Genomic DNA, 15,104 nt, shown 5'->3' with positions numbered 1-15,104 from the left:
ATCACTTTCGAAATATTTGCTTAAAACGGGAAGAGCAGACTTTAAGATAGTTTAATCGAGCAATATTTAAAAAGCGCCTGAAATTGAAAAACGGCGAAAATTTTGCACAAAACCGCACAAAGTTTGTCTTCGAAGTTGCAGATTAGACTGGTCCAAATGCTCAATAATACAAACTAGGCAATTTGTGTAAATATGAGTGAACCTACTTTTATAAAGTTCCTTAAAATTTGGTTCTCTGATTGTCGACGTAAGCAGTGTAGTCATCGAATTACTTCTTGTCACTTTTTATTAATTTTTTACTTGTTCTGGGCCGCGCAACACTTGTTGGAAGCACTGCAACAATATAAAGTGAATTTAAAAAAAAAATTACTTTAATTCATCTTTAATATTCACCATACAATATAAAGTTATTGTTACTGTTACTTTAGATGATAAGACATTTATTAAAAAAATATTCCAAACGAATCAATAGTAGACAAATGAAAAGCTGAATAAATATTATATCTGCATGATCGATAAATCTACACTTGACATTCTCTAGGAGGTTCAGAGAAACAGTAATGATGATTTATTCACAGAAGTGACCAAAGAAAGATGGAGTCCATACCTCGGTTTGTTGTGCGTGATAGAACAGTGTCCTCATCAAAGCGGCTCTGTGCCATCTTTGTCATTTCTAGGTTTTGGGGATTGATGCCGGTTACCTCTGAATTTGCTGTTTCAAAAAAATGGCTCATCGTCAGTATATTATTTTATTTGCCGTTATCATTGTTAGATCTCGTTCACAAATATTTCATAAGAGGTGAAACAGATCTAATCCTGAATCCAATTCAGAAATTCATATTTTCAACTAGCACTATATACCACGTAGTTTTTACCTTTTTTTACACTCTTACTTTGCTGCTAAACAGGAATATACTCGATGAGATAATTTTACAGATTGGAAAATTAGAGGAATATAAGAACAAGAAAATTTCTTCGCTTGTGGCTTGGCATACTTTTTTCGGCATTTACTTGGCTGTTCATATCGCCATACTAATAATGTTTGGCTTCACCAATTCCTCTGGCACATCAAATTTTGCTGTTCAATTAATATTTCATATCACCCCATATTTCCGTAGCATAATGGTATTATTGTTGTATTGCAACATTACAAAATTAGCAGGAAATGCAGTTCAACAGTTGAAGAAAACCCTTATTCCGTCATTTCACCAAGTAATTTTCAAATATGAAAAATTTGAGGACGCTATACAGTTAATAAGATTGAACAATCAATTCTTTTCTTTACAATTGATTTTATTCGCTGCTCAATGCCTTATTTTCATAACTCTTCACGCATATAACATAATTCACAATATACGTTTTAACATTAAAAATTTCGATTTTTTTAAAATCCTATTGGAATCTGGAGATATGGTTGGAGGATTCCAGTTGTTGATGCTATACTGTACAACAGTTTCTGATACCAAGAATAAGGTATGTGATTTTTCTAATTTGCTATTAAATAGCCAATACAATAGGAGCTTAGTAAAATCATAATCAACTGCTGAATTTAGATATTACTGCAAATTTTTCAATAAAATCTACCTACATAAAATGCCAATTGAAAATATCCAATCCATTTTACATTTTTCTCAGCATTTTCTTTTGAGAACGACTCACAGGTTTTGATAAAACTCGTTATAGTAATTTTCAATTAAATCTTTTTCAATATAAACTAGGTTTAATCCTCCTTGAATTACAACAGGGTTTAAATATCGTTCTTAAAAAATGGCTTTCTCTAAAGTAACTTTACTTTTGCTTATTTGAAAGAACTAACCTCTCTTATTCTGAGCAGTAATATATAAATCTTTTTTTGAAATCACAAAAATTGCAATAAATTCAACATGACTTCACTAATCAGTACTCAAAAAGGGTTTGGAACCGTCTAAGCTGTACGAAACGGAACAAACCGGACCTCCATAAACAAATTATATAAAATAAGGCTCCTACCTGAAAACTAAAACGCTTTAAGAATTTTTCTTAAATCGAAATACATTTTCTTTCACATAAAGACATAAAATCTAAGCGATATTGATATGGGTTGAAAGAGCGGAAATACTTAAGCTTTCCAACAGTTGTAGTTACCATAAATTTAGATAAAATTGTGAGGAGTTATGAATTAATTTCATGAACGCATGACATCGGCTAAAAGTGATATCCTCCAATTGTTTGTTTAATTGTTATACATGTGAAAATTAGTATTTAAGGGTTTCAAAAAACGCTGAAAACAAATCTATACATTTAAACATATTTAATACGATCAACAATCTTTTTTTCTTTTTCTACAACATTAAACAAATCGATTAGTATATAATAAATGAGCAATGTTTGCAGAGAAAAATCAGCATGTGATAATATAAAAAATGTCTAAAATTATGTAAAATATATTTTTCTCGTTTTCTATGGCGCATATGACACTTGTCCAATATTTTTCGACCTTGTTCAACCAAATATTTCATTGTAATCTTTTATCTCAAGCCTGTATCCTTCCCTTTTCAGCTGATTATTCATTTCAATAGTTTAACGTTTTTAGGTTGTATTATAGGATCTAATTCAAAATTTACAGATCCATTACTTAGGACTAATTCTGGACAAACGACTTACATGAAATCCTCATACAAGACTGAAAAGACAGGAAACTGCTCGTCGATTACGACTATTACAACATTTACTAGATAAACGGTCTAAAATTCCAATCCATTACAAAAGACATATGTACATAGCTGTTATAAGGCCTATCTGGACATAGGGAATTGAGTTATGGGGCTCCACTAAACCATCGAAGTCCTCCCGAATCTAATCCTTGCAGTCCAAAATCCTTAATGCTCCTTACTATGTCACAAATAAAATCATCCATCTGGACCTCAATGTCACATATGTTGCTAATTTGGCCAGAACCAGACACCAATCCTTCCATGATAAACTTCCCAACCACCCAAACCAACTCATTTCTCACTCCTTTATTACCTAATAATTCTCCTAGGCGTGTGAAAAGAAGATGACCTCGAGATCTTCTCCTCTAAAAATGTTTTTAGAGTTCTATGTCCACATGTTTGTATCATGCCATTATATCGCTTACAGCAAATTTACTTGATATATATGGGTACCTGTTATCTCCACTAATACCTAAGAACCTATGTAAACACAGCATAAATGTATATATAGAGAATTGAAAGGAAGAATAAAGCAGTCTTTAAACTGATCTTATGGAGTCATTTCACGGTCCTTTTTCCTTTTTTTTTAAAGTTCTATTTGCGACGGAGCTTAACTGGTGCCGAAACCCGGGAACTTTGAACTTTTAAGTCGATACTCTGTTAGCTTTATTCTTTTTTTTGTTTGTTCGCTCTCTCTCTCTACTTCTTTTTTTCTTTATCTGACTCATATTCATATTCAAGTAGATGACCGGACGAGGAGTAGTCGCACCGGCAGTCTTAAATCTTGAAAATTTAGGTCTAGATAATCAGGGGAACCCAATCCAGGAAATGGTGACCGACAACGTAGCCACGGAACTTCCACCACTTCCACCTCTACTGGCGACCACCATGTCGGAAGCGCACGCTAATGCGCTCGCATGGGTTAGAGTATGGACGGCTTCGACACAGGACTTGAGAAAAGCGGTCTCTGACAGAAAAATTCATCGGGGAAGCCGGGGAATTAAACCACTTCCTTAAGGGCTGTGATCGCGTCATCGGAAGAATTGAAGCCAAAAAATTAGAAGAACTTCTGGACAACGGATACGCCGACGAACTGAAGGCTGCAGTGGTCTGCCGGGTGAAGAGATGCATCCTTAACCAGAACCAAGCTGACGAAGGGACATCTTGGAGTACGGTAAAGGAGAGGCTGAAGAAGGCATTTGGAGGGGGGCGCTGGGCCCCGGAAGAAGACATCTTTCGAATTTTCCGAGAGAGGAAAGGGCAGGGTCAATCCAGTGGATAATACACCGCCGAATTGCTGTCGCGTTATAACCAAATTACAGATAAGTTCAGCGAAATAATGGCAACGGACAAGGTGCAAGGCCGCATGATGTTCCTGGCTTCGATACTGAAAGTTCAGTTAGCCAATGAGGTTGGAAAGAGGGGAGAAGCACCCCAGGATCGCTCTTTCGTACAGTATGCCCAGGTACTAATCGATGCGAGTGCCCGGTAAAGGGAATCTCACATGGAAACTGACGATCAAGACTGGATGAGGGTCCGATACAGCCGTCCCAGAAATCACCAGAACCCGTGGAGAAGAAGAGAACGGCAGGATTTTACGAGAGATAGACCGAAGAAGCCAGAGAATGGAGGGACACTCCAGGTTCAGGTATGCCACTGTAAACTAGTAACCCTGGGTGGACCCTGTAGCGTAGAGGGAGAGGTAGAAATTAGGCTGTGTAAATGGGGAGCAAGAAAGGATACCCTAGTAGTACACGTTGTGAAAAGCATGCCGCGGGAGTATCAATGAATTGTTGGGTGCGATCTGTTAGAGAAAGTGGGGGCTAGTTTGAGGCTGAACAGAGGTAAGTGGCGCGTCTCGATAGGGGGAACGAAACTTCGTTGTTATGGAGTCAAGAGGAGGTAGGAAGTGCGAGTAGGGGCGATTTCGAGTAGGAAAGATTGGCGTCATTCCATTCAATCGGAATTATTTTTTAGAGAGGGGGATATATTGGGAGCGACGGGGGAAACCGTGCACGAGATACCACTCAAAGTGGAAAGGGTCACGTATGTAAAAGAGAGAAGGTACCCGCAGGCGCTTCGCCATCATATCCGGGAGGAGTTGGAGAAACTCAGGGAACAGGGGATTATTGTCAACAGTAAGTCGCCGTATAACAGTACTTTGTGGGCAGTTCATAAGAAGGGGGCGCCAGGGGATCAATCGGAGAAGTATCGGGTGGTGATAGACTACCGCAAATTAAATAAGAATACCCTGGACGAGCGATATCCGACCCCGCGTTTTGAGGACATATTGGACAGGTTGGGAAGCGCGAAGGTGTTCAGCACGCTGAATCTCAAAGCAGGATACCGCCAGATAATGATGCATCCTAGGCATCCTAAGACGGCATTCACGTTCGAGAGGGGTCACTATGAGTTTACGCGGATGCCGTTTGGATTGAAAAACGCCCATATCACTTTCTAAAGGCTCATGGATGAGTTCCTGCGAGGTATCGACGAACCGATATGCCAAGTGTAAATGGATGACCTCTTGGTCTTTAGTAAATCCGAAGAGGAACATGTGGCGCACTTGAGGCTGGTGTTTCAGAGAATTCGGCAATTCGGTCTTAGATTGTCACAGAAGTCGACGCTGGAGGAAGGGAGATAAATTTCTTGGGACACACAATATCCCAAGAAGGGGTTAAACCCTAAGGTTGAGGCGTTGCGTAGGATGCCAGTACCCAGGGATGTTAAAGGGATTCGCAGGCTTTTGGGGGCCCTAAACTACTATCGTCGTTTTGTCCCGGAAATGGCGGATAGGTTGGTCCCACTCAATAACTTGTAAAAAAAGGACTCCAAGATCGTTATCATGCCGACAATTGAAGATAACATTCGGTGCTGTATGGAGGAACTCCAGAAAGAACCAATACTCGCGTTCCCAGACTTCCAGAAGACCTTTACGATCACGACTGACGCGAGGGAATACGCGCTGGGATCAGTGCTCTCCCAGGAGGGCGAAGGGGCTCTTGAACGGGAATTGCTGGGTATCGTTTGGGCAGTCGACCATTTCAGACCCTACGTTTTCGGGAGAAGGTTTCGGGTCCATACAAACCACCGTCCGCTTCAATGGGTAGGAAAGCTCAAGGAATCATCAGCCAGGGTTACGCGGTCGAAGGAACTCCTCGGACAGTATAACATTGAAATAGTATACAAGCCGGGAAAGGAGAATGTCGTCGCCGACTGGCTCTCGCGCGCAATTACGATAAACCCTATAGAAGGGGGGACGTCAGGCAATGTCCTGCAGTTCTTGAGAGAGTGGACACCAGGGGAGGAAGAGACCCAGGACATATTGAGGCAGGCCGAGGGAACCCCACTATCGGAGGACGGAAGCTCGGAAGGAGACAGACCCGCGGAGATGGAGGAAGCGGAGGAAATTATTAATGATAAACCCCACCAGATCATCTAAAAGACTAGGACATAGGGTCTAATGAAAATTGAGTATAAGCGATATGGAAAAAGCGAGATTGCAACAATTTGGTCGGTACCGGGAGCCAGGAAGGAACAAATTTAATAATCTTAGTAATCTTCGCACCGCCTAATCTATCGAGAATATCTTCAAATCTCGGGATAGGATATTTTTCATTGACCGTATTTTCATTGAGTTTACGATAATCGATTAATACCGGGGTACTTTTCACCATTTTCACCCTGGGTACTCTTCTTGCGTACTACCCACAATGGACTGTTATAGGGCGAAGTGCAGTCCACAATATCCCTTGCTTCCGTAAACTTTCTATATCTTGCCTAATGTGTTTTCGAAGAGCCTGGAAGTATCGCCTCTTCATTACGTACGTCACCCTATCCTGGGGTGAAAATTCAATGTGAGTTCGTGCACCGTTCTTCCTGTAGCTCCTAGTACTTTCCCTTCTATCTAAAAAATATCATCATATTTGTTCAATATTGCCTCTTTCCAAATCTCCCTCTGGTTAAGCATGCCAATTCTCACCGTCATCCACAAGTTTCTGACAGCTGTACCTCTTCCCTCCAATTATAATATCCCCCTGAACCCACTATTTTTTATCTTGTTTGCTCCCACCTTCTCCAATGATTATCTGGTAGTCTCGGGGTATTTTTCCCATTACAGAACTGTTACCTTCTCTCCATTAGTCCCCCAGTTACGACTATACTTCTGTTTCCCCTTCAATGCTGCAGGGCGGACCCAGAGTGATCAACAGACAATTACATACTCTGACCTATAGTTCCCTCTCTCTATCATTCAATCTCTCAAGAGCCTCTCGACAGCAGATAGTGTTTGAGCTCCCAGTGTCCACCAGACAGCTTAATCCTCTCTTCGCTCGTATAATATCCTCTCACATGATGATTCTCCAATTTGCGGTAGCCCCTCTGTGGACACACTCCTCAAAACTCTCCTTTTCTTCTCCAAGTCTCTCCCCCCGGCTTCATTTTCTGTCTCCGAGGTTTCGAACAGTTCGGATCCATTCGTCCTTCGCGAGATTTTCCTCCTCCGTAATCTCTGTGCGTTTATCTCCATGGGTTCAGACTGATTCTGCTCTCTTCACCGATACATATAGGAACTCGGGCTATATGTCCCTCTGCCCTACATTCAAAACATCTCGTGCGCGGGCAATGCGCCACTATATGCCCAGCCTTCCCGCAACCATGACACTTACGGTCCTTCCGCCGACCATTGTTTCTGGGTCTCGCTTGGGACGCTCTATTTTCCTGGATCCTCCGACATCTTCGCTTCTATTCGCCCCATTAGGCGATCGCCCCCTTTTAAAAGATGATTGAATTCTCCAGTCTCTCCGGTGAATATTTCCAGGTCCGACACCGCCTTCCTCAGGTTCTGGGCAGTTGCCGTACGGACCTTGATCCATTCTAGCGTCGTAGCATGAATTTGTGCTAAAGAGACTTCTGGTAGTGGTAGAATCTCCTGGGGAGGTGGGTTGCCTGCTGCTAAAGTTTGGTTGACTGCAGCTTGATGTTGGTTGTTTTGGTTCATAGTTTCCATGTTCAGAACTTCTCTTCTTACTATCCTGTTGCTGGTCATGATTTAAAGAGAATAATGAAAACAAATTTCTTTTAGACTGAAAATTACTCCGGTATCTAAAGTTCCCGGGTTTCGCACCAGTTACCTTTACTGAAGTGAAACCAAAAATAATAGAGGAGAGAGGAATGTGAAATGAAACGCTTGAAGTACTCTCAAAGACTGATCTATTTGCGGAGCCTGTCCGGCTACATATATAACCAAACGGTCAGCTATTCTACTCGATCAGCTCATATAGACCTTTCAGCTGACAGTCCGTAACTTTATATATATTTATACAGTTGTAAATAGAAATAAATAAATTATTTAAAAAAAAAACCTCTTTGAAAAATTTAATCCAAAACATTTATGAAAATGTCATAAACTGCTCACTATTCCTAAATATATCCTTGTACAGAAAAGTTTCGTTTTGTGCATTTCCTTTTCTTTTTTTTTAATAAAAGTTAATTAATTACCTGATTATTGAAAAATTATAGTAACACATTTTTTCTCCTAAAGGTACCCATTGAGTTTGACGGCAACACCAAAGGCAGAAGAAAGGAATCATTCCCGACCAACAACCAATTAAGCGACGGTCTTATCTTATATCTGAAACATTTATTTAAAATGGGAAGAGAAGTCTTAAGTTAAAGAGTTAGTCAAATCGAGAAACATTGAAAAGTGGCTGAAATTGGAAAACGGCCTATGAAATCATAAATTGAATTTGAATTGAGTTGATGTCGAAAAGTATTTTTGGAAGTCTCAGCTCTTTTCTCCCTCTACCCCTCACCACTATTTGCCATTTAGCAAGCATTAATGGTACATTTAAATAACTTTCCATCTGTAAAAAAAATAAATAAGTAAAAAAGATTAAGGGATTGTGCGAATTCGGTAATGGAGCTCTCCTCCTTAAACATTTTTATTTTATTTTTTTAGTATGTAAGGTGTGTTTACGTTTCACATGTGAAATTTTTAAAAAGAATAAAGGAGAAGCTGGTAAAATTAAGGGGAAAATGATAGCAAGAGGTGAGCTATAATGAGGTAGCTTTAGCTTATAATCTTAAACGTGTAATTTATTTTGTTCAAAGCGGTGAAAAGGGGGCTCTTCATCTTTATTTTAGGGACTAACGATATATGCTCAAGTAAAGGGACACCGTAGATATAAAATATGTTTCCTCCTTGTACCTTTAAAATACAAGAAGACACCGCTATGTTCATAAATTGAGATCAGATATTAATATTATACTTTTAATTTAAGGATAGTATTCACTAGTAAAACTTGATAGTTTCACAATACAATTACCTATATAAACAAATTTATATTCAAAATGAATTTTCAAATTAGAATAGTAATGTTTCTAATTTTATTGAAAAACATTTCAGGTTACAGAATGCTGATTTGCAGAATTTAAATAAACTTAACTGCAATTCTTTAAATAGTTGCAAAAATAGTACGCAAAAAATTAGAAAAATAATAATAAATAAAACAATAAAAAAAAGTAAATAGGTCAGAATAGCTAGATATTAAATGTTTTAGTCATGCAAATCCGTACTAAATTTACTAACTTCTTTGGTATTCCCTTTTCAATCAAAATATTATACAGCTCCTGGCGTTCAATAGAATCGTAAGCCTTTTTGAAATCAATTTAAAGCTGATGAACTACCTTGTACGTTTTCAAAAAATGATCAGTAGTTCTATTTCGTCTAAAATCTAATTTATATTTTATGACAATATCTTCAACGTATTCGACAAGTTTTCTGATAGCAATTTCGACTACTTTCATGCTCGGTTCTTCTACCAAAAGTTCAGTACTCTGGTATTTAGTAGGACGAGATTGACGTTTTAGAAATATTTTCGATGTGTATTCAAAATATTTCATCTCAAACTCGTTCAATATATCAACCGGATTAGAATATTATTATTTTAATTTCTCATTTCTGTCACTATGGAGCCCAAAAATTTACGCGATTTTTTAATACATTTGTACATTTCTCTTAAATTATTTTCGTTTGTGCTACTATATAGTTATATTATTTTCTTTTTGATATATAGGCGCGGAAGTAAGTAGCATTATTTTCCATTTCTTTATTGAGCCCTCCCCTGGCAACGACTCTAAATAATGTCCCTTAACCTTGTTAGCAAACACCAAAGGAATTTAAACTTCTAACATTCCACATCCCTGTACTTAAATATCGAATTTTCAACTTGCTCCATGAATCCCGTGAAGGAGTGCCAGCCCGGAGACCTGAAGATTTCGTGCCTTCTGTATTCAATCTCATGCCAACCAAATTCTCAAAATTACACAAATTTTTTTAATCATCGCAATCCGTTGGTTCAATCCATCCCAACAATCCACCTCAAAGGTTGAAACAGCAAAATAAAAATGGACAATTGGAGTTCTGGCAGTGTTTAGATGCTCCACTCAAGTTGAGTGTTTGCGACTTTAGCGCAGTTAATCAGCCTCCATTGGCTCATTACCAGTGATGCTGTGAGAGAGATGCGCTGGGATCTCAAAGAGCTCTACTCTACCCCTCATACGTAGGGGATAGAGTGGGTTCTTGAATCCTCACGTCAATAGTGTAAATTGTATATGAGAGTGCAAATGCGACTGGAGATTATTTTATTTTATTTTTTTTTATGTACACAGTTCCATTATGTTTATTTTCTTTATCCTTCTGTTTGTATTTATTTAGAGAGCGATTTTATTTATTTTTATGTATTTTTTCCATTTATTTATTTATTTTTAATCCTTATATTATTTTATTTTAGTATGAATGTAATCAGTTATCACTATTACTTATTGCCCAGCAACGTTATGGTAGATTGTAATATTTATCAAGAAATAAAATTTGTATTTTGTATTCAATTTCATTAGTTCGGTTGAGGTCTTTATGCTTTCTTTTTGATAATCGCTTTTTTAAATTCAATAAACGTATGATAACTGATCCAATAGACTCTTTACTGTTATTTTCTCTGAATAGCAAAGTAACCATTTGTATAAAATAATGGTGAGAATTTTTGTATCAATATGGAACCAGTGATATTCCTTTCAACAGCTAGTAATATGATGTAATGATAAAACTATTTGACTGATACGAATCTATGACAAACGATTGAAAGATACTACCATAAATTTCACATTAATTGCTCACACTTGCCTATTAATACAATATATTCATAATTCTATTCCTGTTTTATGCAGTTATTGGATATGCGTTACTAACACGGTATTTCGGATACAACATAAAATACTAATATTGTCATATTCACCCCTTCTTATTAAAGCTCACCCTCGAAGCAATCAATAAATTTCACATGACATTTCTGAGGACTCTTACGGCCAAGGCTTCAGTCAGTTTATAAAGGAAAGAGACCAGAGTATGATGGAGTCCATACCTAAGATTGTAGTGCGCAATAAAATGGGAAATTCATCAAAGCGGCTCTGCGTGTTCTTCGCCGTTTCTAGGGTATTAGGACTGATCCCAGTTTCCTCCGAATTGATTATTTCCAAAAACTGGTTCCTCTTTGGTGTACTTATTTACTTGCCCTTATCAGTGTTAAGTCTTGCTTACATATTCTTCACGTATGAGTATTTGCCCGAATATTACACTCCTGTTAAGGTATTTGTTATTGCAATGTTCGGTGTTTTCAATGATACCATTACCATTTTTCACTCATTGATATTAGCTCTAAAATTTAATATATTGAAACGAATGTTTTTTAAAATGGAGTACTACGTTAAGAATGGATTAACGTTGGACAACGGACCAACTATTAATCTACCAATAATTTGGTGTTCATTCCTAATTATATATTTGGTCTTCCACACAGTTGCATTATTTGTTATGCTATTACAAATCTCCTGTTGTATTTCAACTAGCATTTTTGACTCTATGTTTCATATTTTACCGTTCGTTCGTAGTAATATGATTATGTTGGTATATTGTTTCATTACAGAATACGCCGGTAGCTCGGTTAAACAATTGAAGAAGACGCTTAATCCTCGTATCCAAGAAATCCTACACATCTTAGATCGATTTGACGAAGCAGTAATATTGATAAAATTGAATAACGAATTGTTTGGTTATCAAATTTTCTTATTTGCGACCGGAATTCTAATGTTCACAACCCTTCGAAGTTATAATATAATTTACACCTTTCAAAAAAATATCCTCTCATTCAGCTATCTAGAAATTCCAGACTTGATCGGATGTATCTTGTGGCTGATGTCTTATTCTGCAAGCGTTTCTTACACAAAGAAAACAGTAAGTATTTGTTATAGATCGTGAGTATCTGATATAATTTAAGTCCTTGCGGTTCTAAATTTATAATAACGAAGGAAAAACGGTATATATTATGATCAGACTTTCATAAAATAGTGTTGCAATAAATTCATTTTAACAGGCTACATAAAAGCAAGGAGAGTTTCGAAGTTCGGAATTGCTGAAAGCTTGTGTTCTCCATGCTAGAGGGTTTTTGGCGGTTTGAAGCACCTCAAGATAATTGCAAATTAGTAAGCACATATTGATTGAGAGATTTCGGATTGAGATGGATGAAATATGTTTGTAGCCGAGGGAGTTAATTCGTCACTTTAGCAATCTCGTAACTACAAGCGGCGCCGGTTCGATTCCGCCCTGGGGAGAGGAGGTAAGATAAAAAATAAAAAATAGGATTAAATAAGTCTCCGAATAATCGTAGATGGGTGTCATAAACCATTGCAGCAGGACTGACTTGGCAATCGTCTTTTACGTAGCTCCATAATCGCAGGACAGCCAGAAGATGAGCAATTATTGTTCATCTGTTCTCTGTAAACAAGCGAGTGCTACTTTTAGGGTCTTTTGCCATCTTTCATTGCTCTGAGCATGCTGACATGCTGAAGTATGTTATACATTTGCACCGAGAAAATAAGAGAGGGGGTGAAAAATATGAGGTATAATTTTTAAATTTAAATATTCGAATCCATTCAATCTTTAGTTCATCAAAGGTGAAGTCATTTATTAAAATATGAAGTACAAATTGATGATAAAATATATTTTTGAATTAATATTATTCATTTTTTGTCATATAAAGGATATAATTATGTACAAACATAAAATAATCTACTATTTTTTTCCAGATTGAAAAATTTAACAGAAAAATTTTCAAACTTCTGATGAAACATAGAGAACTTCGTAAAAATGTAAGTTATAAAATAAATTTATAAGATCACTATAAAATAGTATTCGGCCATTATGTATTAAGGTTTATCCTTAAATGTGAATCCGATGTTCTAGAGATTAGTAAAGGAGTAAATTAGTAATTTCCAAAAAAGGAGCTATTTGGGAGTTTCTGCTATTCTTACACTGTATAGATATTTCTGAAGGGAGTCGTTGATGGTGAATAAAAAAAACAAACAGATAATTAGTTATTTCAATATTGCTAATGGTAGTGAAGTAATAGAGGAGTATTCTGTTGGAGTGTTTTGGCATATTCTTTAGTCGGCTTTCTTGCCAAACATTTCAGAGTGACCTTGTAGTCATTTAAAGACCGGCTTTGTTCGAACCGAAGAGCATTAATAAACTAAATTAGGTTTGATTGTTAGACAAGTAACAGCTCCTAGGAGAATGACAATTTATGTTCCATGGCCACTTTTACCTTATAGTTGTGATTGGTGGTGATACCAACCCGAACAGTAAGATATAAGGGCCATATCTCAGAATTATACAAATAACAATATTTTTTATAATAATAATTGTGTATTCACTTGTATTACAAACTTTCCATTATTACTACAGAGGGCAGTGAAAGTTGAACTACTTACTGGTGAACATTTTGAAATTCTGACTTAATTTTACAACTCTTCCAAGATCATTCCTTTTATCTAAACTGGAAAAAAATATTTTGGAGAACGAACCATTCCGATTTCAATAAGTTCGTTAGCTTATAAAACACAATCTATTTCGCCCAATTTCTTACATACTACCTTTCTCGCCTCCCCTAGAAATCAACATGGACTAAATCTGTTCGAATTTTTTATCTTCAATCATACATGATACCATTAATTTGGGCCGCCCGTAGCTCAGTGGTTAAGACACAGTCTTGATGTCTATTGGCGGTGCCGGTTCGGATCCGGCCTGGGGCTGTTGACTTTTTTCATTGAGTATTGGTCCCACAAAATGAAAAACTTCGATCCTCAACCATGGTTAGGCAGTATAGGACTCCAATGGGAGTCTTGGCCGAAAAAAAAAATAAATACCATTAATTATTTTAATGGTTCTAAACATTTCTGGAACAAATATTGGTAGGACATATTTAATAAATATTGTTTGTTTGAACACTTAACTCATTAAACATTTTAGGAAAGGCTGAAAAACCAGATACTGAGGAATTGTGAAGTTGATTTCAACGTATGTGGTTTCTTCTACGGAGGGTATCCTTTAGTCACATCTGTAAGTTTACTATGAATCTTAAATAAACATTATATACATATTTTTAATCTGTAATATTTACACAAATATTGCACGAAATGTACAAAAAAAAAAATTACATAACTATGTTTTTATTCCGATTATATATCCTGTTCTATACTACTCCCACTTGTCAAATAAAAGAGCCTTTTTTTTTCCAGATCCTGGAAGCTGTTGTTACTTACATTGTGATGCTGATTCAGTTTAATCCTTGATAGGCTTGAAATAAATATTTTTCACAGTTCGACAGTATTTACTTAATTTACGCTAATTACTGATAAAAGTAATCTTCACGCTTACCGTTGTAAGTCAGGGGCGAGAAACGTATAAAACTATTGTTTAGATATTTGTATTTACAAAATTATATAATTTTTTTTAATAATGAATGAAGTGCCGTTTTACTTACAATGTATCCTTCCATCTCCTTTTACGTACCATTTATGATATTATCACTAGTTTCTGAAGGCGTTTTCTGACAAAGCATAGGTCATACATCCTGCGTTCCCGAAGCAGAGGGTATACAAATTTTCGATTAGTGACTATCAACGAGCATCCAGTTTGTGTTGAATTGCAGAAAAACACAGGAATAATGCTTATTACGAAATTTAACAATGTTTCAAAAAACAATCTTTGTTGATTTGGCCATACATTACCATTTACAAATATGTTCACGAAATAAGTAAATAAATACATTGCATGAATTATTGCCAGTTTTTAGTGGTTAGACAAGAAAGCTTGTAAATACTATAATGCTATTTCAATAGCAAACATTCTTACATTACAATTAACATTCTTAAACATGTGAGTAATATGTTATGACATTACCATTGATTTATGATTTCTGAGTTTCAGGTCGAAACGTCGGCATAAAATAAATAAATATGGTTTTGTTTATTTATGTTGTTCTTTGCTGACCGCACCCCCCGACAAACTTCTCCAAT

The 15,104-nt window shown here is 36.7% G+C and overlaps 1 protein-coding gene across 1 annotated transcript; it reads left to right on the top strand.

The window, feature by feature from the left end:
- Positions 1–617: 617 nt before the first annotated feature.
- LOC136795101 (uncharacterized) lies at positions 618–15,057 on the top strand. Its single transcript, XM_067044630.1, has 4 exons — positions 618–1,473; positions 12,834–12,896; positions 14,056–14,145; positions 14,325–15,057. Exons 1-4 carry the CDS (start codon positions 691–693, stop codon positions 14,376–14,378), a joined length of 990 nt encoding a protein of 329 aa, XP_066900731.1. The 5' UTR covers positions 618–690; the 3' UTR covers positions 14,379–15,057.
- Positions 15,058–15,104: the final 47 nt, after the last annotated feature.

Source organism: Halyomorpha halys, unplaced genomic scaffold (assembly GCF_000696795.3).
Source record: "Halyomorpha halys isolate HHAL.00 unplaced genomic scaffold, Hhal_1.1 Scaffold511.1, whole genome shotgun sequence".
Lineage (NCBI taxonomy): Eukaryota > Metazoa > Arthropoda > Insecta > Hemiptera > Pentatomidae > Halyomorpha > Halyomorpha halys.
The sequence above is the reverse complement of the archived record's forward strand: the minus strand, read 5'-3'. Positions and strand labels throughout refer to the sequence as shown.